The following is a 26,268-nucleotide window of genomic DNA, read 5'->3' as shown; positions in this document are numbered from 1 at the left end:
CCTATTGAGTTGTACAGGTCACGTGAATTACAGCGGAACACGTTTTTTGATTTACATTCGACTGCTCTTCAAAAATCAGCAAAACCCAGAATTGTCATGTTCTATTTTGCTTTGTCCTCTAGATGGCGCTCACACACAGATCCCCACAGAAAGCTCGGCATGGGAAGTTTCATTTTTTCAAATTGATGGCGTTCACATCAATATCAATCTGCTTTCGCTTTCGTGTGTGAGTTACTTCAAATGTGAGGGGGGATTCTCTGTTTTCAGTGCGGGGACTCCCGTGGGTGTTGGAAAACGAACTAGCGGAAATTAGTGGCCACTATAAATAAACCACAGTGCACCTGCTTTCATTATCGAAACTAGGGAGGGGACATTTCAGTGCTGAAGTGGGCCACAAATGTTACTACTTCACCATATGGCGGAGAAAAATTATTATTTTTTAAAAAGGCCACCTTGCTGCGTGATGACACATTTACATGAAAATGTACAGTACATCATGTACAATCATATTTGCGGACAAAATGCAATGGACTGTGGGGAAGAAGGGTTGTTCAAAAGTACCATAATCAAATGAAGTCTCGAGATCGTGAGGAATAACACAGGTAAAATGGCAAATTATCACTGCAGAATTCACATTTGTAGACAGTGAGAACATTAAAAATATTATACCTATAATTTTTAATATACAATTAAAAATTTTGTCCCACGTGCATTCTGCAACATTCGAAAAAAAGGCCGAATGAGTCATCCCAAAACAACTACACGGAAGCAAAATCGAGAACTTGGTCAACGTATTCTTACTGTAACACGTTCACGTCTAATTCTAGAGAATTCTAAAGTCGTGTAGTTTCCAATGATTACACATGGGCTCAAGAGTTCATTTTTGTTTTATTGTTCCCGTCATCACAGTGTTTACATAGGAATGGTCGACAACTTTGATTATGTGCACTGGCTAAGTTCCTTTTAATTCAACATCCCCTGCGCAGACGACAAGAACACACAGTCCAGGATCTGTCGGTGTAAACTCCACATGAGGCATGTGGCAATTTATGGAATAAACAGACACCAAGAAAACAAACACTATACACACACACAAATATTTGGCAATGCTGACGGCTCTGTTTCACTGAAGGCATGACCAGCAAGGCCTTCAAGGATGAATTAGCGGGCGCTTTTTTTTAAAACTCTGTTCGGGCATCCGGGAGGGTTTTATAAATTTGTAAAAATGTCCATCTTTAATTGGCTCTCATGGGACCAATTAGCATGTGCCTAATCCCCTCCCCCCCAAAAGAGAGAGAGAGTGAGAGCATTGCGGCCTCACACAGAAAAAAATCTCTACACATTTTTATTCAACCTAGTAAATACGGCTACATAATCTTTGCCTGGTGAGCCACTTGTACTGTGAGAAGAAGAAAGTGAATACCATTTTGGTTTTGCCTGAACCTATTTATTTGAATAAATATTTATTGTTGCACTTCAAGTGTTGTTGTTCGGAAATATCAGCTTTTGCACATTCCCTTTTTATATTTGTGTCTAGTACAGGGGTCGGCAACCCAAAATTTTGAAGGAGCCATATTGGACAAACCCCCCCCCCAAAAAAACCCAAATATGTCTATTAGCAAATACTGCTCTACAGGTGTGCCCAACCTTTTTTGACAGAAGATCGACTTTTCGATCAACCAACCTCCCGCGATCAACCCGTTACCGCACGCGCGCATACGCACGCACTTAACACGCATGCCTACCTTCCTACGTCGAGACCAGACTTGGATTCGACACACTTTTGCAGAGTGTTAACTACATAGCTCACATGTACCGTTTAAAAATATTTCTATCGGCCATCCAGATTCCCATTCTTTGCCAGTACCCTCGGTGAATTCTATAGCCACCTGCCTGGCATCCCGCCCTGCTCTTAGAAACGTGTGTTGCAGGCTATGACGCAAATCTTTGTTGACAGAGATGTTGAAATTTAAATTTTATTCTACACACTTTTACAATATTAGAAAATGTTAAGAATGTTTGTGTCATGTTTTTCCTCCTCCATAAACTATATTAAAACAAAAAATACATTGCCATTCCCCATCTTTTTCCATTTTCAAACATTTTTGAAAAAGCTTCGGGGAGCCACACGGAAGGCGCTAAAGAGCCGCAGGTTGCTCTAGAGCCGTGGGTTGCCGACCCCCCGGTTTTGTAGATGTTTGTGGTTTTGATTTTTTTAAAAATGAATCGAAAGTTACTCACCTGTTACTTGATACTTCAGTAGTTTTTTTTTTTTACTGAATCTTAAGTACTGTACTGTAATTATTTGTAGGGGTGCTTTTTACTTGAGTCATGTTATTGTAAAGTAAGAGTACAGTATTTGAGTACAATGTGTAGCTAATCTACACAACCTCTGATGAGAAAGCCATTTAAACTAGGAACTAAATAATGCAAAATGGTTGGGGGGAGAATAATATATTTTCAAAGATGGGATTTGACTAAATCTGGGAATGCGATTTTCTTTGTTTTTTTTAAATGTGTTATTACATGCCCCAGTATAAACAAGTCTTTTTTTAAGACTACTAGTTAATTTACAATTACTTAACTACAGAAAGTTAATGTTATACATAGTTACCTGAAGCGAACTGGAAAGCGTGGTTAACTGGTAACTCTGCTCTAGACTAATTCCCGGTGTTCCATGCCCTCACAAGTCGTCTTCGATCTTCACCTGCACCACATTGGACGGGCTGGCCGGCGACTCAGTCTGCATATCCCAGTTCCCGTTGACCAGCATGTTGAACTGAAAGTCAGCGTAATGGGAAAAGTCCTGCGGGTACGGGCCGAAGTTCTGGTTGGGGTTGGCGTCTATGTTGGCGAAGGGGGCCTGGCCAGCGTCGGGAATGGGCGGGACGACGGCCGGGTCCGATAACAGGTCCATAAAGGCGGGCAGCTCCATCAGCTGATTGATGAGGGCCATCTCGTCACCGTTCATGTTGGCGTCTGGGGGCTCGCCGTAGCACATCTCCCCCAAAGGGGCGGGCCCCGGCTGGGCCGTGCATGGCGACATCATGGCGTGAGTAAAGTGGAAGGACTGTTCCGATGCCGCTGCGCACTCGGCTGCTGGTAAAGATGAGAAATTATTGGTAGGCGATGATTTAAACACAAGCAAAAAAAAAAATAATAATAATAAATGAATAATAACTCATATTGAAACCTAGGGACAATTTGGAGTGTTCAATGAGCCTGCCATGCATGTTTTGGGAATGTGGGAGAAAACCGGAGTACCCGGAGAAAACCCACGCAGGGAGAGCATGCAAATTCCACACAGCGAGGCCGGAGCTGGGTACCTCTGCACTGCGAGGTCGACGCGCTAACCACTGAACCACCGGGCCACCACAGTTAACAGGAATCACCATAATATTGTATGATCCAATTGTGGGGCATATCTTTAAACAATACGGTTTGTTATCATCATCTTAATCTTCCTTTGACATCTGTAAAGACATTTCAAGGGCATTGGCTCTGGTATGTACGTGTTGAAGCAGGTTCATTTGAGTACTCTGGGAACGGACCTGTTGTGAGCTGGCGAGCACTCAATGGACAATTTGTTCTTTCGACACTAGTGTTCAAAGTAGGTTGTCTCCTAGGCCTGAATCCAATTTTCCATATGACTTTTTTACTCTTAAGCCAACTATTATTTGATTATTCTTGAACTAATTATTATCCAACGCTGCGTTCAACTTGATGAAATGACCCCGAGTCACATGAATATCTATCTATCCATCTATCTATCGAGAGAGAGAGAGAGAGAAAGAAAGTCTTCCGGGCCACTAAAATAAAATTGCAGCCTTTGTGTTTGAAAATTGCATTCTAAAGACAGCGTGAGCCCGAGTAGACAGCGGGGAAAGCCGTGGGGGTCAAATCGGTGGCAAAGAAGCCGTGGTGCTCACCCGCGACATCAGTTTTCTCTTGGAAGCTCATGTCTGCCTTGATCTTTCTCTTGCGTTTCACCTGATACGGATCTGACAGTGGAAAAGGTCACAAGGAAAAAAAAAGCTCAATTGCAGCCAGTGTGAAGGGAGTTATCTGTACACAATGCTCATATTGAAGTCAAAGCTAAAAGTGATGTGTGTGTGGGGGCGGGGGGAGGGGGGGCAGAGAGGTGTCACTTCCAATGGCCTAAGCCACGGGTGTCAAAGTTAAGGCCCGGGGGGCAGATCTGGCCCGCCACATCATTTTCTATGGCCCGCAAAAGCAAATCAAGCATGCCAAGTTCTATGACGCTTGCTAAAGTCTGAACCAAAATTTCAAATTGTCATATGTTATTCGCAATAACAGTCATTTTTCTTGACTTTTGATTATTCTTCAATTTGTTGTGCGCTGTGTATACAATATGTTGAGGTGATGAAACATTTATATGGTTACCCAAAATTCCTAATTGCCCTCCAAGGGAAACCGTAAGGGTTTTGAATGATGACTTCACCATGACAAAACCATAAGCATTACGTTAAGATGTGTCGATTCGGGTTTGCATTTGCTGCACGGCTGCAAGACCATAAGCCGTCGAGTCTTTTTCGCTTTCATGAACTGGTTTTGAACAGTTACTTTGGCGTTAGAGTATCTGCGATGTTTTATGATATATCATTGTACATCTGTTTGTCAAGTTTTTTTTTTGGTGTGTGACCGACACAAGTCATTTACGCCCCGCTATTTTGGCTGTGTGAATCGTCAACCCACGCTGACCGGGATTATACGGCAGGTAGGTGAACGTGACCGGCTCGCTCTCCATCTGGTCGGAGAGCCGGCGCAGGGTGACGCTGACGTCCACTTCCTCTGTGATGTCCTGGTCCTGGTAGGGAGGCGTTTTGAACACGATAGCGATCTGCCGGTGGACGTCCGTCTGGGCAAACTCGCCGTTGGCCTTCCACGAGCCGCGGCGGAAGATGATCTCGACGTCGTCTGCACACGGTAAAAAGCGAGTCGTCGTGATGGTTGAGCCTATTTTTCAGCGAGTGGATGACACGGCCATACCTTTTTGCACTTTGTCACACAGCATGTAGATCTCCGTCTTGCCAGTGCAGGCCCCAGTGTACTGGTTCAGTTGGCTAATTTTTAACTGGGACGTCGTGGTCGCTTCTGACGAGGAAAATTGGAAAAACATATACAAACAAAAATATTTAAAAAACAACAACAACAACAAATAAGATACACAAACAAATAAAAAACTACAACCTGTGTTTATAAAACTAAACAAAACTATGTTTTGATAAAACTAGCCTGTCGGTATCATCTAAAGTGATTTCATACTTGAGCCTTCGAGGTATTTTTATTTTATTTTTTTGTATTATGTATAACCGTCCCTACAAAAGAAGGAAGGTCAAACACTTTGTTTCAGAATTGCTCACATAATTCATGTTATTGATTGCAACATTGTTCAAATACATAATTGTTGATTATTCATTTGCAAAACAAACACACTCCCTATTCTCAAACTACAAAAAAAGCAATTTGAATTATTAATAGATCAAAATATACGGAACCCACAAACCCACTATTTATCAAATTAAATACGATGAAATTTTATGACCTGGTTGACTTTAAAATCGCCCAATTAATGTACAAAGCACACAATAACCTGCTTTGCCAAAACATTCAGAAGTTTTTTGAAATTCGAGAAAGCAACTATGAATTAAGAGGTACCGACTTATTCAAAAAACTCAAAACAAGAACAAACATCAAGCAAAGAAGTGTATCTAGCAAAGGTGTTAATCTGTGGAATAATCTCGAAACTGACCTAAAAATGAGTAAATCGCTTGCTGAGTTCAAAAACAAATTCAAAATAATAGTACAAACAACCTACACCAATCAGAGTTAAAATGATAAATTCTAAACATTAAATATAATGATGAATCAGAACTAAGTTGATAAATAGAGAACGGTATTGCAATATCCATTATGAATACAAGAGAAAATTGACACAAGAGTGCCAGGGTGAGGATGTATATAATCCCGATACAAACCAAAAGTTGTGAAAATATCACGGTTAAGGGTAAAGTATGAGCCTTAATGGAGACTTCTTCTTACTTTTTCTTTTCTGATTGATATAAAAATGATTTAGTAGATATAAACACACAACGGGGTAGGACTAGATAAGTTTTTTTACTTCATCCTACTCCCTTGAACATAACTGTGTTGAATGAAGACTGATTTCTTTCTTTTACTTTTTTATCTACCTTATTTTCTGTAAAATTATTACTGTATATGTTTTATGTTCAATAAACAAACAAACAAACAAACAATGTCGTGGTAAGCAAGTTCTTCGTGTAGTTGTTGATGCCGGTGACCATGTTGTTATTGTTCATGTTGTCATAGTGCATGAGGTTTATGTACCGGTAGTTGTTGTTTTTTTTTTGTTGTTTTTGTTTTTTGTCATTGCTTGTGTTTGGGATCGTGATCACCTCTGTCAAACAACTTAATTGGAGAACCAATCAAATCAATGATCAGGTTTCTCATCCTGAAGGCTGAAAATGTAAAAGAATCATGTGTGCAGCCATTCATGGTGTAATTGGATGAAATAAAGAATACAAAATCTGAGAGTAAAAGAAATCATTCCTGAGACGAAAGGAGAAAATGATTACTGGTGAAAAAAAGGAATCATTTGATTTGACAATTGGCACCGCTCTCCGTTATCTTTGTCATCTTGGGTTGGATGTCACTCACTATCTACTACTTAGGTTTCACCCCGTAAAGTTTGAAGAGGATCGTTTTTAGCGGGACTCCAACTCCGTGGCGGAGGATAAACCACAACGTTGCTGCTGGGGGCTTTTGTTGTTTTGCGTGTGTTGCCTACTCTTGTCGAAGATGGGGTTGGACACCACGGGGCTCAGACTGTCCGTTGTGCCGTCCTCCCACTCCAACTCGCACTGGAAACATAGACGCACGGCGTTCATGTCCATGTCCTCGATGCCCTTGGAGTGACCAGCTAGGAGACCAAATAAATGGAACGCCATTACACGCACAAATAGGTGTGTGTGTGTGTGTGTGTGTGTGTGTGTGTGTGTGTGTGTGTGTGTGTGTGTGTGTGTGTGTGTGTGTGTGAGAGAGTCAGTTTTACTTAGAAATGGGTCAATATTCTGGTTTCTTCTCTTTTGCAGCGAGACATCAAGTTCTTTCCTCCTCACACACTGGATTCCCAAATTGGCAAAGCTGTCCAGATTACAGCAAACGAACAAAAACAAACGTTGAAGGACACATGTTGAAAGAGGGAATCAGGGGGGGAAAAAAGACGATAAGGGATTCATGCTTCAAATGAGACTACGACAATATATCCGGAGAGTAAAAGATGCACCTGTGGCGTCGGTTGCTGTGAGGATTCAGCGTCACCACGCAGATACCTGATCCATTCGGGCAGTCTTTTCCCACGAGGCAGTGGGGGTGCGGCCGGTGTGGGGGATCTTTGGTTACCAGGGAAACGGTGACTGTGACCTTCTTTAAGTGCTCAATGAGACCTTGAATCTGAAAACAATGTCAAGTAAGTGTGGGGGAGACTCATTGCTGTGTATTAAGAATTTAAAAAAAAAAACATCTTGGAAAAGAAACACAGCCTGAGCGTGATGTGAACTTTATAGAAGAAAAAGAAATTTCATCTGTGCTGTATGTTACACATACAGTTTATTTGACAATAAGGTTGTATCCAATCCAATATGAGAATTATTTTGAATCTTTCTGCAGATTTTTACTTTGCTTTCTCACCACACACTCCCGGGTTGACCGTTCCTGTCCGGTTTCCCTTTTTTTTTTCAGTTCTAATTTCTCGCTTTCTCTTTTCTGTCAATACACAAATTAAATTTATAAACATGCGCCTTCAACTACTGCAATACAAATGTCAAAAGAGAATACATATGAAACCGACCCCCAACACTTTTTTTTTTCTTTACTGATCCTTGACCTTGCAGCTTCATTTTGTCATACTTGGTGTCACACGGTCTGGTAAAAAGGAGTAAAAAAAAAACAAACGACAAAACAGTTTCACATGCAAAAGGGGTGGAAATTAGTATGGGCGTCCGTTCCATCCTGCATACCTCAATGGCCGGTTGAGTCTTGTTGCTTTCACTCCCGGACGCACCCAGGATGCTGCCGGCAGAGCGTCCCTCGCACTCATAGCGAAACCTCATGCCTCGTTCTTTGGGCTGCTCTACCACCACAAGTTTGGGCTTCTCCAGATTGCGCTCCAACATCTCTGCTCCGGACCGGCTCTTAGAAGGGAGGGTGCTGCTGCTGCTGGGGGCTTTTGATGTTCGCGGGCACGGGAGGCCGCGACCATGGCGGTTCAAGCCAGCGGCAGGATGGGCGGGCGGACGTTGAGACATTTCCCGGGGTGAGCAGAGCTGCTGCAGAGGGGGTGTGAAGCTGCAGCTGGACTAAAGACAAACCAAATTAAAATTGGATTCAACTATTGTAGGTGATATGAAGATCACGCATTGAAAACTACATTCAAAATAACACTACATGCATATACCATATTGGCCCGAATATAAGACGGTGTTTTTTGCATTGAAATAAGACTGAAAAAGTGGGGGTCGTCTTATATTCGGGGTCTAGACATTATACCCATTCACGACGCTAGATGGCGCCAAATATCATTGAAGCGAATGCTGAACTTGACCCCCCAGGCCAAAGTGAACCCGTTACGAAGAATAAAAATAAAAATAGCGGTAGCACGAAGAAGAAAAATAGAAAACAGCGGCGAGGAAGAAAAGAGAAGAAAATAATAGAAGAGATAACGGAAAATGGAGAAACGCAGCGACAATGTGGAGAAAAGTGGGTCGAAGATACGCCAGGTTGACCGGCAGCAGAGGAGAAGTTATGATGTAATTTACATTTCAAAAACCAAAAGCCATTCATTTACGAATGTGATTGCACTTTAGTTTCCATATTTAAATGTTCAGATATTAAGATTTGAGTGAGGCAAAATAACATGCTTTTTCTCTCAAATATATTGTTATAATCATTTATTCCAGATGTACTGTAATTATTTTCAGTATAAAAATTAATTTGGTCTTCAAAAAGTCTATTTTCAACTTGAGTCTTGAAAAAGAGGGGGTCGTCTTATAATCAGGGCCGTCTTATAATCGGGCCAATACGGTATGTCTGACCAGTCTGTAATGCACAATAGATGACTGCATCACACCGAGGGGCATTTTTTATACTTTGATGAACTGACATAGCTGCAGGAGATGGTCAAACTGCTTCCAGCACAATTAAGTGCTTTTCTACCACGCTAGATTTACTGTAATAAAATGGAACATTTATCCCGACCATGCCTGAGCCTTATTATCTCTGCTAAAAACAAAATAAACAAACAAACAAACAAAAAGCTCCTGAATTGAATCGTAAATCTAACAGTTGATATCTCTGACAAGCATATGGGAGTACAATGAAGCCACAATAACCGAGTCAACAATCATCTCCGAATCCCAGACGAATTTTCCGTTCCTCCAGACGATGTCAAACGCACCGAAAATCAAGCGAGCCAGTAACCAGTACGCTTAACATGACATCATGCAGTAAGCATCGAAACGATCCAACCTCCAGGGAAAACCGAGACAAGCTGCAGGCAGTAAGTAACCAGCAGGCCGTGGGAGAAGGAGATCCTACCTCTCAACATGCCATGATCATGCAGGATAACATGCTCTTGTTGCTCGTGCGCTTAGCTTCAACCAAACATCGGTATACGAAAAAGGGCTGAGCGGCGTCAGTCGAGAGGAAATAGGAAGACGACTCACGGTAACGACCAATAGAAGAGCCGCTCCCGGCCAAGAATGTGACCTTGCACCCCTTTTGAGTGGGCTTGGCCAGCGGAGGTTGGGCAAAACCGAAAGTAGGAGTCATGTTACGGCCTGGATTCGCAACTCCTTCCACGGAGTTTAGTTGCTGTGACGTAACTTTGGCGAGAGTTGAAACTGTCTCACCGATCTAGGCTATTTGCTGAGCCACGTGGTTTACTGTAAGACCTGCCTGACTGCTTTGAACCGTGTTGTCATCAGCATGAAGTCACATGATTTCCCCCAAGACAAAAACAATAAGCCCAAACAACTTTTGCACTGACCCTCGTCCTGTTTGGCCTTGCTGATGAAGTGTTGTTACTGGGACATTTCTGCTAGATTCATGCCATTTTTTTCTCCATCTTTTATCAAGCCAAAGCATTCATTTTACCTTCGAAAAATATCAGAACACCTCCAAATAAAAAGTATAAATAGTGGAATAATTATGATGATGTTCTGGTCAAATGGAGTTTGTCATCGTGCAATCGGGACTAAGGCGCCGCGAGAGTGGCTGTCTTTCCGGAAGCTTCTATATTTTGTTCTTCTACTTCTTCCTTTCGTAACTTTGCTACTTTTAATTGGGAATTTCTCCATTGCGAGACAAATAAAGGTTATCTTAACTCAGGGGTCTCAAACTCATTTTAGTCGCGGGCCAATTTGGAGTCTTCCCTCGGAGGGCTGTTATGACAGTGAAACCACAAAATGATTACTTGTACACAACAAATTAATAGATTACTAGTTTTGAAATCAGTCAAGTCAATTATAATAGTTTGTTCAATTATTGTTCAAGTGAGTGTAAACTGGATAACATTATTGCAAAACCTCCACATTAATTATTACACATGACAATTTCACAATTTTGTACAGATTTTAGCAAGCTGACACAGTTGAATTTGCTTTCACGGGCCACATAAAATGACCTGGCAGGTCTGATTTGGCCCCCGTGCCTTGAGTTTGACACCGTGGCTTAAACTGATCAGAAAGTTGATATATGTGGAAAAATTAGTGTGCTATATGAATGGCAACAGGTTTGTTGTACCTTCTGACCATGTCTTTTTTTTTCTTGTTGTCACTATTCGCCACTGGCGTTGATAGATGGATGAAGATCTATTTGAAATTAAGAAAAGATAATTGTCTGGCACATTAAATGAAATTGGATTACCTCCCAAGGCATGCCTGATGATCTGTCAGCGCACATTAAGTGTGCCAAGGCACAAAGGTTGGGAACCACTGCGACTCATGGGCTTGGCTCAAAGTCAAATGCAATGAAACTTTCAAAGCGCACCACAATCCATTCAAGGATAGTGCCTGACTGCTAATTTGTTCTGACTTGGAAACATTTTTTACCTCGACAAATAATGGATATGTATTCTGTTCCAGGGCCGCTGTGTCTAACAGGCAACATCGAAGTAACCTTTTCATCACTTTTACAGTTGTCCCGACCCAGAAATGTATTTTTGGTCAAAATTGTAACCGTCCAACTTGAAGAGGTTCCATTGAATTCTGTGTACCACAATGCCAACTTTTCTAAACTAATTCCATTTTATCCACATTTAAAGACGTGATGTGTCAACTCTTAAGTTTGACCTGAAAAGATCAAAACCGTTACAACCATTAATCACAGGATTATGCTCTGGACTTGGATGAAAAGGCCTTTTCTTTTCTCAACACCCCACCTCCCCCTGCCAAGCAGCACCACGGCATGAACGCGCAATGTCATGTCACACAGTCTGAAAGTAGATCGAGATGAAAGCCAAAAATATGCCATTTTGATCCCATGATATCATGGGCTGTGTATAAATACACGCCCCACCCCCCCAGTTCAAGGTACAGTCACACACTACATCAGGACGCTTTAATGGGAGAAAAGTGAATGGCTTCGGGACCCCGGGCTTCAACAAGCAATCTTTCCCCGCCCACTGTGCGACCAATCCCAATTTAAATACCTACTGGTACCTGACACGCGGTGCCTCTCGCCACCAGCACTGGCTGCGATGATGGCGAGGAGGAAGAGGCGGCGGCGGAACAAAGCCGATGCATCCTGTGGTTCTGGCTGCACAGCTCAGCAGGAGGAGGCAGCGGTCTGGGGAGGGATATGCCTGTGTGGTCCTCTGTAATGATCTCCTGGATGAGGTCTGTGACATAAGACATAAGTAGTTTCTTAGCACCTGGGAGGAGACGCGTCAGATGATGGCTAAAATCACTTGCTACAGTATTTTTTGCAATGTATTTAATTTTAACATCTCTTTAATTTTAAAATGGCTTTCACCATATGTGAAGTTCCAGCTATGCACGATCACAGATGCAACGACCCGGCAGGTACGTTGTTTGAACAAACACAGAAATAGCTCAGTTGTTGACAGACGCGCTAGGCTTTGCAAAACGAGGATATGAGGTTTACTGCGGTCATACTGAATGTGAGTTAAACGATTCTTGTGACGCCATTACAAATGACAACAAAACAGTTGACGGAGAAATGGGCAAACATGTACAGTTACACCAAAACGGCTTTGAGAATCTGCTGACTACGTGCCAGGTAAAACAAACAAAACAATGTGGGACAAAATTGCAGGGCTGTGGGCATCGGGACGTGTCCAATACAGCCAGCTTCCAAAGCATAAGCCAAAATGGAGCAGGCATAGGCTGTTTGTCATTGCTGCTAAGTGAGTGTATGGGCTTGTTCACAGCTGTTTAAACCAAATAGCAAAGAGTTTTAGGAAAAACCCATCCACCTGAATGACAGGAAATGTTCATTCATTTTGTAATTAGTTTTTAATAATGTCAGTGATGGAGATGTTGTAAACATGGACGTAAACATTACGTGTTTTATTTAATGTTGATCAGCGCTTTTTAGAAGAATTTGGGGGCAGCGGGGCCGAATGAGTAACTTAGTTGTTGTAGATATACGGTATTGTTCCATGTTTTGACCAAATCTGTGATCGATATTCCTGAGACAAATTTTGTTCCCGGGACATCCCTGAGCGCAACGAAAATTGAATTTACAAATACAAAAGCTGTTAAAAACTTTAAACATGGTATTGAATTGTTATTACTGCACGGGTTTAGACTATATTATATCAGAGTGTAATTAATTTATTTTATTTAATTACTTTATTTTTCAAGAAAAATAAACCTTGCAAAATTATGGTCTGTTTACTGTTTACTACAAAACTACTGGTTACTCTAAAATGGTGCAATGATTTTGTTGTTTACGATGATACTAGTGCAGCGTGTTATACCGGAGACAAATTCCTTGTGTGTTCTACATACTTGGCCAATAAAGATGATTCTGATTCTGATTCTAATTTTTTTTTTTTTTGGGTGGGGGGGCTGTGGTGATCAATTTCAATTTGGGAAAAATGGTTTGAGTTGAAGCACTTTGACATCTATTTTTAAAGTGTTGCAGGTTGTAAAAAGTTTGAGAACCACTGGTTGAAGTTCAGCATCAGGTCAGTTGAGGTGACGGCCGACCTTCATCTCTCAGACAAGGAGCAGATGCAGTATTTTACTCACCAAAGTCGGACAGTCCTCTCTCTGTCGGACAAACAGAAGTAAACACTCGATGAACAAGAGAAAAGACAGCAAAACTTGTTCGACTGTGGACACTCGGCGTTACGCACCGAGAAGAGGTAAAAAAAAGACATGAAGACATCATATGGCAATGATGTCATTATCTCTCATCCATACACAAACGTTACAGCTCGGACACCTACCGGGAGTGCAGCGAAAAATGTCCATGTCTCGAAGCGGGGAGGACACCAAAACAGTCGTTATTGGTGGTTTTAATCTCAACAAAGAGACTTTAGTCCTCCACCGTACGATTCAAAGGGTGTTCGGGTGTCTGCAAACACCTCCAAAGCCATGGGATGGATGGCACAGCGAGGAAGTAGTCCGTTTGCAGCACTTTCGGCGTTTCCGCGGCAGCTGGCCGCCGATTGGCTGCTCGCTGCACTGGAAATCCCCAAACGTCACTTGGCTCACCGTCCAAATATTCGACACTCGACAGCCTGAGCCGAACACTGGTGGGTTGAACTTCCTGGACTTCTCTACCCTCAATAATACGTTTAAAATCAATTGGCTCAAACAATTTTTAGGCAATCCCTCGTCGATCTGGAACTTTATACCTAACTATATATTCTCTCAAATTGGTGGTCTTAACTTTGTACTTTTATGTGACTACAAAATAGAAAAAATTCCCTTGGCTTTATCCAACTTCCACAAACAAATACTTTTGGCCTGGTCCTTGATATGTAAACATAATTTTTCCCCTCATAAATGCTTTATCTGGAATAATCGTTACATCTTATACAAGAATAGATCATTATTTCTCCATAATTGGTTCAACGATAAAATAGTCCTGGTCAATCAACTAATCAATAATCAAGGTTTCCTTTTGAATTACTCAGAATTTTTAAAGAAATTTAATCTACGGGTCACCCCAAAAGAATTTGCTACAGTCATGGATGCTATTCCTTCTGGAATCTTGACCCTCTTGAAAGGGGTGGACGGAACAATCTCCACACCAACTCTGGACCCCAAAATTACTGCTATCGGCAAATCCTGTTTTACGTCAACATCAATCAGAAATAACAACCGTAATATACGATCCCTGTTCCAAAAAGATATTTCAACAATCCCACACGTTATTACTTACTGGTCTGGCTTTGTTGATAATCTTCACTGGGGAAAAATCTGGTCTCTCCCATACAAATACCTCCTGACTAATAAAGTAAGGGAAATCTCTTTTAAAATTATACATAAATACTATCCCACCAAGCATTATCTTCTTAGGTTCAAGAAAGACATCTCTGTTGATTGTTCCATTTGTGGAATGTACCCTGAAACAATGGTTCACTTGTTCTGGCAATGCCAGTATACCAACACATTTTGGAAAGTTGTATCCAGATTTATCATTGAACATATTGACTCTGACTTTATGCTATACTGGAAAAATGTACTATTTGGGTTCTACAAAGACAATGATAAAAACACTAAACAAACCTTCATTATAAATTTAATAATAATTCTCGCTAAGTTCCATATCCACAAATGCAGATGGAATAACTCAAAACCTCTTTTCTTAATTTTTGACGCAGAAACAAAGCAGTACCTGAGCTCTATTATGGATTCCAAAAACAAAAAAGCTGTTAAGACTCTGGCTATATGCTCCTTATTTGGAAATTTTGTCTAAAAATCCCCTGGCTTCATTCTATTTTTTCCCTTCTTTTTTTGTTTAAACGTTTGTAATATGTATGTATTGGTAGCACGTTCGTTTTGTTTTCGGTTTGCTGAGAATTGTATTCTGACTTGTTCAATAAAGATTACAAAAAAAAGACAGCCTGAGCCGAAAGAATGGCCATAAACCAACGACTACAGTAAAACGTTTCCATGGTGACAAAATGTCGCTAAAAAGGCGGAATCAACTTTTAATGAGGTTCTCCCTCCACATTCACTTTTACCTTTCATATTGGTTTCAGTGATGCACTCCAAGTGTGACTGAAACCAATGACTACTTAGAAAAATAAGAGGATTTACCTGCGGTTGGAACGTACTTTTCTTCTTTTCCTCGTGATGACTAACATGGATTTATGGAACATCGTAGTATATATGTTGAGACACAAATATTACTATATTCGAAAACGTTACACGGAAGACAAAATCATACCGACCAAAAAAAATTCACGTTTCTGTATTGTGTGACATGGATTACTCAGGCACACATAAACTGTATACACACACAAAATAAACTCGGAGTTTAAGTGAAATGTTATACGATACAAAAATTTCAACACACTGATTAGGGAGCGACATCTGCAGGTGATTTGGTGGTAGCAGCACTTTTAGAGGAAATTGAAAGTGAAAGGGCGGCTTTATGTACAACCGAGTCCAATTAAATTAACTAACCCGTTTACAGGAAGAGCTGGTTGCAAGATTCACTACTGGTGTAAAATAAGGTCAAAAATAGCCATAGTTAACCGAGTGTGTGGATATTAAAGTCAGGTAAAAGTTGTTTTCCCAAGAAAAATACGTTAGAAAGATGAGAGAAAGGCCACCTACAAATATACACCCCTTACAAGACCTTTAAAGTCAGGGAAACGGGGAGTAAGCCGACAAAAAAGGACAAAATGAACTACGAGGGACCCTTGAGACAAAATGTGCACGTAAGATTAAATGAAAATTATAAATTGAGCACTCAAAAAATGTTTGTACTCGAATATCGATTGTCAAAATATTCTTGTTGCTCTGTGAGTTGAGAAAATAATGGTCTTAATGTAGACATTTTCAATCACACAAGTTTTACTATAAACATGAATGCTCAAAATTCAATAATGTAGCAACATGGAACCTTTTACGCAAGATGCACAGCCCTTACAATGAAAACAAGGGACAGCAATCGTGCGTGCATGTGAATTTCTTTGGGGTGTTAACATGAAACACCCAGCCGGGTGTTGTGGGTGCATGGCAGTTATTGGTATTAGATTTGTAAATTAGATATTCCCAGACACTTTGAACATTGGCACTAATTAACAAGCTGAAATTCTGCACACGTTGGAGACATCCAAAAGAACGAGTCAGTAATGGAAAATCAAAACATATTGACAATATCAATATTTATATTAATACCAACAAGGCTGCTTGTTTTGATCCAGTTTGGACAATGAACAATTTGTTTAAAATTAAAGGTTGTAATCATGGTCTTGTCGCTCAGATCCTGTTGGCATTTTCCAGAGGAGATTTTCCAGTTTTCCTCCAACAACAACTTGTTTCTCACATGGAATGAAAAAGAAAGCTTCACATGGGACACTGTAGACACAAAGAAGAAATGCTTCACTTGGCTTCTTTCTTCCATGTATACAAAAAAAGTCTAAACGCAAACTCTTGTCAGCCTCATTTCCAAGATACTGTACCCTCCCCAAATCAAACAGAATACAGTACATCACGTTTTGTTTTACTTCACTTGGACTGAAAAACGAGAGGGCGGGGAAGAAAAATTAAAATTTATCAAGTCTACAATGAAGATGATTCTCTGTCGATTCATACAGGAATCAGAGGGAACAGTTGAACTGCATTTTTTTCCTCTTTTTTTTTGCGATGTCCATGACAGCCAACCCCATCTGCCCAATTTCCACAAGTCCTCTTTGGTCCAGGGAGACCAAACACGGGGCAGGGTGTCATCATCTGGCTTATTCGTTCTTTTTCTCCCTGTCTGGTTTATCTGTGATGGCTGCCACGTGGGCATCGGCTGCTGCTGTGTTATCCTGCTTGTGGTCCGCTCCGCTGGTGCCGTACTCGTTGACCCTGTTGGGGTCTACTCGATAAATCCAGCGCTGGTACAGGTAGACGAAAAAGACAACGTCTGCAAAAGGAGACACGCACGTTACAAAATTTTCATATGTCGTGGCCAGTGACTTCGATCTAATTGAGTGCAGAGCAGCAGCAGGCATCTTTTATTTTCTAATTTATATTTTTGAACACCGCCCTGTTCTTGTCATGCATGCAATAAATCTACTCTGACTCCTCAGCAACTTTCTTTCTTCCCCACAAGCACGACGTGCTCTCTTCTTATCAGCGGACACCAAATCATTTTTCTTTTCTTTCCAATCTAACCTCATCTTCTGGTCAGTGTTCAAATGTCTCTCTGTATAAAATAAAGCCATAGACTGTAGGCTTACAGACGCCACATTTGTGGTAAAGAAGTCAGTCTACTCTGACACAACTAGGTATCAGTCGTAGTGAAAATATGAACAGAAAGTGAATGGTGTGGAGAGGCAGTTTTAGTGGATATTGCCATGCATTCATCAGACGTAATACAACAAAGTGACCGTATGCCCACCGGTACAAAAAAAAAAAGAGAGTTCATGATGAGTTACGGGTAGATGTACCGTCTCTGAGGCATCCTATCCTGTACATCATGGGCATCTTGATGACAAATGCAAACAAGTCATCAATGAACGTATTCAGCGCCTTGTATGTGAGCATCCTCCATGGGAGGTGGGCCACTGACTTCATTTTATAGTTGATAAATAACTGCGGCGTCATTGTGATGAAGCCTGAAATGAAGGGAGAGAAAGGGGAAGGGAGAGAGGGAGAGAGAAAGGAAAAGGAAGGGTGAGTGAGACACATAAAACACTTCACATCAGTTTGCTGCAGACGTGTGACTGCTATTTGGAGTCACGCCATTTGCGGAAACAACGGAATTGGACATGCAACAATTAGTGGTCCAAATGAATCCTTTAAAACACAGTAAAGAATTTGGCCGTGTAAGGGTCATAATTCAAATTAAATCAATAAGGTCGCTGCTTTGCCTCGCTGTATACTCCACGATGCTTCCAAATCGGACTAGGACGAAAACAGTGCAAAAATGACAACTGACAGCTCACATCCGCCCAATGGGATATTTAGCATTAAGGACTGTGCAAGCTCGTACCATGTTCTGAGGCTCCTCGTATAAAATGTTGTACATTTAAAAAAAAAAGGAGGGTGGATTGGACAAAGACAAAAATTGTATTGTCTTGTTCACTTACAACGCATAAAATGCATGGGGGTTTTTTTTGCTTGTGAGAAAGCTGCAAAAGTGCATTTTCATTGGCCACTTTTATTTCCACGCCGCCACATTATTGGAACTGCAATTCAAATCTTGAATCGCCTCAAAACCACTGGCCAAGACTCAGCCGCTCGTGAAATCTTGTGGCAGACCATCGCACGCTGCCCACGTGTTGAGTTGAGTTCTGCCACATCGATTAGTGCGTGTGTGACGGTCCTAAGGCCCCCCCCCCCCGCACACCCAGCAACTTAGCTGAAAGACGCAATGTGCGGGGTTACACAACTCGTTTTCAGCCACGAGTTTTGCTGACATTCGAAAAAGCCCGTCCCAAACAGTAGATACAATAAATATCCGTGTTCTACAATAATACTAAACTATTTTCAAAATTTCATAGGTAGCCGTGGCTAAAAATATAGCAAAGCATTGAAACACGTTTCCTTACTCACCAAAGGTTAGCAAGAAGCCATAGAGCATGCTTAGTACCCATGAGTACCAGCCTTTGTGCTCGACATACAATAAACTGTAAACGGCATAGCAGCCAAACAGGGGGTAGAGCAGCCACGACAAGTACTTGAAGGCCATCTGTGTACAGAAGCAGTGGGATCAGGTCACAAACAACCACACGGCATCATTACATTACACACACAAAAAAAAAAAACCTTGTCTCAATAAATTCGGCAATGGTTTTGACTTACGTCGTCATAGATTTTGGTAGAAGACTGCACATATGTGGACTTGTCTTTGAACACAAGTCTTGGGAGGATTCCCGCGATTTTATTCTCTTTGTCCAACTGTGGAAAGACAAAACAAGTTTTGATCTAGAGAACATCAACATTCTTCAAATAAAAAAAAAAAACTTCCGCATGGCTTTGACTTACTTTGACATCCATGACCTTGGTGATTTTCCAGAGGTCGATAAGAAGGCTGATGAAGACGCTGACCTGCACCACAAAGTTGGTCTCGTTGTCGAGAATGTAGAGCAGCACCACCAAAGACTGGAACACGCCGAAGATAATGGAGCGCACAGAGAGGCCTTCCAAAGACTGTCTGCTGTTCCAGAACTGGATGTCTTGGGAAGGAACGTGCGGATGAAAAAACGTGAGGTCCAACGAGGACGTGTCAAAGCACACAGATGATGAGCGTTGTTGGTGTGAATTTACCATTCTTAAAGGCCAGAAACTCGAAGATGCTATGCACAATGGAGACCGTGATGGTGAGCCCCAGGAGGTACGGGTTGGTTTCCAGTAAGGCCACCTTTAAAAAGATTTTTTAAAACTTAGAAAGAGTTCTTGGAGTTTAGGGTGCTTCAGACCACCTAACAGTTTAGTTGTGTTTTATGATAATGGAACCACGAAATTGGTACATCAGGATCATACAATATGGAAACTAAGTTAAAAAAATCAAAGAAAACACTTCACTCCCAAAGACGTAGTATTTCGTCCACCCTACCTTGACAGAGTCCTTATCCTCATCAGACTGCTCGTAGGTGTCCTCTGGCAGAAAGTTCCACAACGAGCGAGCGTTCTGGGCGGCGTAGAGTTGCCAGCGCCACAAGGACAGCGGACAGTAGTTGAGGCGGAGTGGCAGGGTGGTCAGGGTATCATTGATGGGATAGTAGTCCTTCTGAAGGTTCCAGTAGTCATTGAAGTACACTATTGGGTAGTAGTCACCGCTCACCGCATCAAACTTCACATCTGGTGGAAGAACGGGGGAGAGGAATGTCACAATACATCTCCAATCAACAAAATACCTCCAACATTTCACAATAAATCGCAGAGGAGAAATTTACGCTGGTCTAGCGGAGGTGGTACAGATCCTTTCACCCAGGCTGTGTGGTCATCCACCATGTTGATGGTGAGGTTGGGGTGCCAGTGAGAGATGATTTCCACCGGACCGTGGCTCTCTGCCCGCTGAGAGAAGATGAAAACAAACGCATCGATGTCAAGAATGCGCAAACCTGCTCAAACATTTTCAATGGTGAAGACCACAGCGACCGAAAGCGCAAAACCCTCTTCTAAAAACAGGCGGCTCCATCACATCTACGCCTGTTGCTAACAGCTTGCGCAATCGGCAGGCTCCTAACGTTGAGCCTTTTTCGGTGGGGAGAAGTGACATATGTTCATCATACAAGTTTAAATCATTATTTTCTATCAAGTGTCTTTATATTGAATTATTTAAGCCTTGAGGAAATTATCACTTCTGTGTAGTCATTTGTTAAGAAGTCAAGCCACTCCTTATGAGAAGGATTTAACCTGAAAAGCTAAAATGGTGTGCAGTGCGGTTAAAAAAATAAAATAAAAAAAACAAGGATAAAGATTGATCAAGGCGGCCCGGTGGAAACAGTGGTTAGCGCTTCTGCCTCACACTGCATAGGTCGTGGGTTTGATCCCTGCTCCAGCCTTTCTGTGTGGAGTTTGCATGTTCACCCTGTGCCTGCATGGGTTTCCTCCCACATTCCAAAAACATGCATGGCAGGCTGAGTCAATGCTCTAAATTGTCCCCAGGTGTGACTGTGAGCACGGATGGTTGTTCGTCTGTGTGTGCCCTGCGATTGGCTGGCAACCGGTTTGGGGTGTCCCCCGCCTACTGCCCAAAGACGGCTGGGATAGGCTCCGGCATGCCCCGTGACCCCTGTGAGGATAAAGCGAATCAGAATATGGATGGATGGATGTTAACTATTTAGCCATTTTCTTCCACTTTCACTGTCGAGTGAAAATGTCATCACATGCGCTCAGGGGGCAGGGAGCAACCAATCACAGCTCATGTGACGCTCGGAAACTGAAGCATGATTGGTCGCTTTCCAACTTGTGAACAAACTCGGATTAGGATGCAGCTGCTGTCACACCAACACTGTCGTAAACCGCTGACCCACCTTGATCATCTCTGGATCTGCTTCGGTCTCCCCAGTCAGTAGATTCTTAGTCTTCAGGAACTTCCTGCGCTTGAATTTGTTCAGCACTGACAAGCCAAAATGGTCCAGTTAACATAACACCGCAACCACAAAAATGGCATTGTTTCAAATCTGATGACATCACAGGCTTACTTTGAGATGCATGAACAGTTGCCAGTCTGCGATATTGCCCTTTGCGCTTTGGGTCTGGGTGCAGCCCACTTTTCGTGAAGTAGATGTGGATATAGAGGGAGCCGTTCTGCTGCACCGCCTACAAGTCAACAGAGACGCACAGTTAATCAAATAGCGCTTACATTTAACCATCCGCTGATACAGCTACAAATACTGTCTACTGTGCCAATACAAATTGCCTGGATTCCTTAACATTCATAATTGTGTGTGAATGCCAAAAAGTGACGATAGTGACTTCTGTTTGTTTCAATCGCTCACATTTATTTGCCCATGCTGCCAGGTTAGTTTGTGCCAGCACATTATTTAGGCTATTAAGCTATCTTGTGCTCCCGATGAGCCGAATTTGCAGATGGTTTGTGTTAAGTAACTTAACTACTACATGCAGTCGTTTGCCTAACATAGGCTCATGACTGTGTACATCCGAGGTGCATGATGTTGATTATTGTTTGTTTGTGTTGTTGCAGACCACACGATATAAATCAATCCAACTGCTTTGCGTCAATCTTTTTCCGACCGCTGCATCCAGTCGTCTTCACCTCAGGGATATCCATCTCCTTATAGTGCTCATAGCAGCCGTCCCCATTCTCCCCTGTGGACCAGTCTCCGTAGACTAGGTCCCGGTGGAACCAGAAGAGAGAATCTGTGTTGTTGAAGTCCGTGAACACCTCCTCCTGGGAGATGTACACATACATATCCTGCAGGCGAAATGAGAAAATAAGGGTGTTTAAAGGCATAGAGGGACTGTTTTGACTATTTGGTTTTCAAATACAAATGAGAAGGGCATATAAAATTAAATGTTTCAATTTCTAATTAGATGAGAATGTTTCTAAAGACATAATAATAATGATAATACCATGAGTGTGTCCTTGGTGAAGAGGTTCCTGCTGGGTACTCTGGGTGCCCCGGCCGGTGTGTTGGGGTCTGGAGTGGAGGGGCCTCGACGGAACCAGCTACTGATGGCCCAGATGATAAAAATTCTAGAGAAATATAATTTAACAGTGTTTGGAGTCGTGGTGGGGAAAACAATGGCATTTGACTGCGGTGCAATTCTAAACATAAATATAACCTCGGAAAAACCCAGAGAAAATAATTCACCGATAAATGCTCATATTAAATTAATTTTGATTTTGTATAGATCTGGGAGGGGTTTACAAGCAAGAAGCTCTTGGGACATTTCATTTCAACGGCGAATGACATGCGTATAACACAGAGTTGTAAAACAAGTATCCCACTTATCTGATTAACTGCTTTTCACCGTGGCCATTCTTTTAAAAACAACAGTCAAAACAGTGACATGGCAACAAAAATATGAAATGGTGGGACACATTGTTATTCAAAATATGCACGCGGAAATAATGACAAAGAATTAGTTTTACAAATCTCGCGAGACTTCAGGTCAGTAAGCATCTAAAAGTTTAACACAACTGTTTACAGTTTTTTTTTAGGGGGGGTCAAAATGCAACCAAATCTCCCATTTATAAGCAAACAGTGGAGTAAACAAGCTTTTTGGGAAAAGAAACGTGTCAGGCAGAGTAGTGACTCAGTCGTGAATTTTTTTTTTTTGCTTTTGTGGCACTTCAAATTATAACAAAGCGCATACACAGAGGAACATGGCGTCCAAAGAAGTTGTGTGTTAATCACTCTCCTTTCAAAAAGACCATAATTGTTGTACATAAAAATACCTTAAAAATATATATTGTATATATTGTATGTCTGTACCTAAAGAGCACTCCCTTAATGACCTGCCAGGCATTTGGCGCTTGTTGTTGCTGTTGGGGGTTCTGTGGATTGTCGGTCGTCTGCACTGTCTGTCCATCTGTTGTCGCAGCACTTCCATTACTGCTAACCTGCATCACAGAAGGAGTGGATGGGGCACACACAAAAAAAAACATGCTCAAATGAAGCGTTATAAAATGGCATGTGCTATGTTGTTAGGAACTTACACGCAGTGAAGCGCTACCCAAAAATACTACAAAATAACTTTCGTTGCCATCACAAATAGTCCATTCGCATCATTTTTGGCACCAGTTGTTTTGTTTTTTTAAAGATGGGCTTGGTAAAGTTTCCAACACAGCGAACAATTCTTCAAAATAAAATCCAAAATGTGCTTGTTTCAATCAATAATCTTGTCACTCCCAGTTGAGGTTTACCATATTACTTCAACATGAAGCAATGAAAGGGTCTGACAAACGACGGAATCGAACCAAGTCAAATCGTTTCAGCGTAAAATATACTGAGATTCGTATCGAGTTGTCTTTTATGGGAGAGACCGGAGGGGTGAGCAGTTACGCATGGGGAGGTGTAAGAAAAGGCACTAGTTAGCCTCAAGGACAACATGAGTAGCCCACGGGTGTACTTGTTTAGAAATAAAATACACATTGTTCAAAGGGGAATGTTTTTTTTCCATTTACGAAAATATTTCAAAAGAGGACATACAGTGATACTCTGATATCAGAATATTTTTGCCGACGGTTGCCATACTGCCAGAATGTAATATCAGCCACCTCCTAATCATATGACACACACATATTTGGGTCAAATAACTAATTGCATTGCATTTCACCCTCCCGCACTGTGAAAGAAAACAAAAACTGAATTGTCCACCACCACAAACAAGGCCACTTTTCTATTCAAGTGACACAATAGACAAGACCACGTGATATCATGGAAGCAATTTGCTATCTCAAAGTTTAATCTTCCTCTTTGTTGGCAACACATGGGAGACAAAAGCCAAGTGGAGATGCAACATGGCAGTTAGGTGGAGTCGGTAAATTATTAGAGTGAGTGAAATGAAGGCTTTAAGGTCTGATCCTAAGTCACCGATTCATCATCCATAAAATTTTATGACCCTGAAGTGGTGTAAATGGATTTTGGTTTTCACCTTTGATGCCATGACATCGCTTATACACGAGACATGGAAGTGTGACATTTCAACAATAGGCTTCAGAACAACACAAAGGGATCTGTGGGAGTACAATCTAGACAATAAATAACCCATTTCCATAAAGTGCACGAGGATTAACAATTAACGACGAGTTGAGAAATTACGCTCTTGTAATGGTTAATGCACTTGACAAAAGCACTTTTTAAATTTAGTACAATCGTGACTTTTATAAGCAGGGGAAATGTGCGTTTAATTGTTTACAACAAAGATGAGATGACACACTAACCATTTCCTAACAAACTACCAGTAAAGACTGTAAACCCATTTAGTAAAAATACAATTATAAGTTGACTCATCAAATTAAGATACCTAACAATTAAAATAACAGTAATAATTGACTCCAATTTGCGCAATTCACGATACTGTATCACCGGGCAGAATCCAAGCCTTAATGTGAGGGCAGACTAGACCAGACAAGTTTTCCTCCAGGCTGACTTTTTTTTTAATTAGCTGCAACGGTCATCACGAAAAGCAACACTAGTCATAACTAGCCAGAAGCTTTTTGTTTCTAAAAGTGAACATCAGCCCAGTTTGCCAAAGCCACTGAAAATTGTCCATTTTAGTCATTTAAAGTGCAGCAATTAAATCACAATCACAATATTGGGGTGGGGATAAACACCATTGCAGAATTCTTCCAAATCCTTTGGCCCACATTTGAGTGTATGTTTGGACTTGGACCACTACTGCACTCAGTACACTTTTTTCTCTAATCCTAGGTGGTTATTTTCCTTGACAGAACTTGGATGATACTGACTGGCAGCCAACCTATGAAAGTGATGATGACGACAGTCCATCGGTTTACAATAAAATGTGTATACAATTACAATACAATACATGCTGATTTATATAGCGCTTTCACAACAGCGGCAGGTGTAACAAAGCGCTTAACAAAACAGTTAACATAAAGTAAAATAATAAACACAACACATAACATAAAACACGGACAGTCATGCAGTTCTAACCAGTTTGAAAGAGGAGAGAATCAAAGTGTCCTTTAACCAGTGGATCAGAGACGTCATGCTCATAATGTGCACACGTCGGCTACAAGCCAAGTTTCAAAGTCAACAAGAAGCTGTAGCATCCATTGACGTAATTACAATACAAAAGTCCAAAAACTGTTTTTCAAAACACAAAATCTGAGGACAACCACGGGTTCTGTAAAAACACATATCCAGAATGTTAATAATTACCTACAAAATATATGCCTCAGGTTTTTATTGCAGCAACCATTCTGCTGCAAAATGACAAAAATTGAGTTAGCCCACTCTGGTTCTCAGTGGCTCATTTCATTGTAACAAGTGAACGATGCCTCTGACGAAGGTGACGTGTGCAGATCGTCCCGAGTCTGTGTGGTCTCTAGTCCGAGGCCTTGTAGTAGCTAACTGACACTGGTGAGCTAGTTAGCCATGAGCAAGTGGTCCTCCCAGGAGCGATGTGTTCATTGACACCGATCGTATTGCACGCCAACGGCGTGAATTTGTCAGTAGGACCACCGGATGAAAGAGGAGGGGGAAACTGGGGAAAGGAGGGAGACGCATTTCGAAAGCAACCGGCACTGATAAACGTCACTCGGCCGCTTTAAACGGCAGCAGCGTGACACTTGTCACCGCAAGGGAAAAACAGACCTCCTGTCACCGAAATGAAAAAAACGAAACGCAAATGTCAAGATGAGAGTCGCTGAGTTTACCTCGCCATTGCTGGCGGCCGCTATAGGCGCCTCGCTCTCCTGGGTCGCCATCTTTCCTTGTCTCTGTCACGCACACAAGCACACGGTTCCCTCGCGGGGAAATCTCGCGAGAGGAACGTCACCTGCACGGGGTGGGCGCGGCCAAAGAAAATGATAGCGTAAGCCTACGCCTTTGTTACGTATATTGTGACGTCTTGTGATTTTCTT

General features: G+C 41.7%; 2 protein-coding genes and 1 long non-coding RNA gene across 7 annotated transcripts in view; 1 reads left to right on the top strand and 2 right to left on the bottom strand.

The window, feature by feature from the left end:
• The window catches only part of LOC127609428 (uncharacterized), a 353,255-nt gene that overhangs the window by 190,601 nt on the left and 136,386 nt on the right, over positions 1 to 26,268 (top strand). The window lies entirely within an intron of this gene.
• On the bottom strand, positions 870 to 13,751 carry relb (v-rel avian reticuloendotheliosis viral oncogene homolog B). 5 transcript variants are annotated; one of them, XM_052079208.1, is made up of 11 exons: positions 13,517 to 13,751; positions 13,317 to 13,337; positions 11,754 to 11,938; positions 8,061 to 8,399; positions 7,328 to 7,494; positions 7,094 to 7,185; positions 6,830 to 6,961; positions 5,011 to 5,115; positions 4,723 to 4,938; positions 3,930 to 4,001; positions 870 to 3,099 (listed from the first exon to the last, which is right to left on the bottom strand). In XM_052079208.1, exons 1-11 carry the CDS (start codon positions 13,539 to 13,541, stop codon positions 2,684 to 2,686), a joined length of 1,770 nt encoding a protein of 589 aa, XP_051935168.1. In that variant the 5' UTR covers positions 13,542 to 13,751; the 3' UTR covers positions 870 to 2,683. The 5 variants fall into 5 exon arrangements, with proteins under 5 accessions (XP_051935168.1, XP_051935170.1, XP_051935169.1 ...); XM_052079210.1 differs by having other exon boundaries at positions 11,760 to 11,938; XM_052079209.1 differs by having other exon boundaries at positions 870 to 3,096; positions 13,517 to 13,750.
• On the bottom strand, positions 16,083 to 26,202 carry clptm1 (CLPTM1 regulator of GABA type A receptor forward trafficking). Its single transcript, XM_052079205.1, has 14 exons — positions 26,062 to 26,202; positions 23,150 to 23,277; positions 22,284 to 22,407; positions 21,967 to 22,125; positions 21,392 to 21,509; positions 21,221 to 21,306; positions 20,138 to 20,258; positions 19,798 to 20,042; positions 19,509 to 19,602; positions 19,227 to 19,417; positions 19,044 to 19,139; positions 18,795 to 18,930; positions 17,687 to 17,854; positions 16,083 to 17,160 (listed from the first exon to the last, which is right to left on the bottom strand). The coding sequence occupies exons 1-14, from the start codon at positions 26,110 to 26,112 to the stop codon at positions 16,988 to 16,990; spliced, it is 1,890 nt and encodes a 629-aa protein (XP_051935165.1). The 5' UTR covers positions 26,113 to 26,202; the 3' UTR covers positions 16,083 to 16,987.

This window comes from Hippocampus zosterae, chromosome 10 (genome assembly GCF_025434085.1).
Source record: "Hippocampus zosterae strain Florida chromosome 10, ASM2543408v3, whole genome shotgun sequence".
In the NCBI taxonomy this organism is placed as follows: Eukaryota; Metazoa; Chordata; class Actinopteri; order Syngnathiformes; family Syngnathidae; genus Hippocampus; species Hippocampus zosterae.
This window is presented reverse-complemented; position numbering and strand designations above follow the sequence as displayed.

Coding starts and splice junctions, on each gene's coding strand:
- clptm1 (XM_052079205.1), bottom strand. CDS start 26,112: ATGGCGACCCAGGAGAGCGAGGCGCCTATAGCGGCCGCCAGCAATGGC. Junction 22,126..22,283: donor TCACCAAGGACACACTCATG/GTATTATCATTA, acceptor TTTCGCCTGCAG/GATATGTATGTGTACATCTC. Junction 18,931..19,043: donor CTACCAAAATCTATGACGAC/GTAAGTCAAAAC, acceptor TTCTGTACACAG/ATGGCCTTCAAGTACTTGTC.
- relb (XM_052079208.1), bottom strand. CDS start 13,541: ATGGACATTTTTCGCTGCACTCCCG. Junction 7,495..8,060: donor AGACTCAACCGGCCATTGAG/GTATGCAGGATG, acceptor CATTGTTTTCAG/ATTCAAGGTCTCATTGAGCA. Junction 3,100..3,929: donor AGAGAAAACTGATGTCGCGG/GTGAGCACCACG, acceptor CATCTTTACCAG/CAGCCGAGTGCGCAGCGGCA.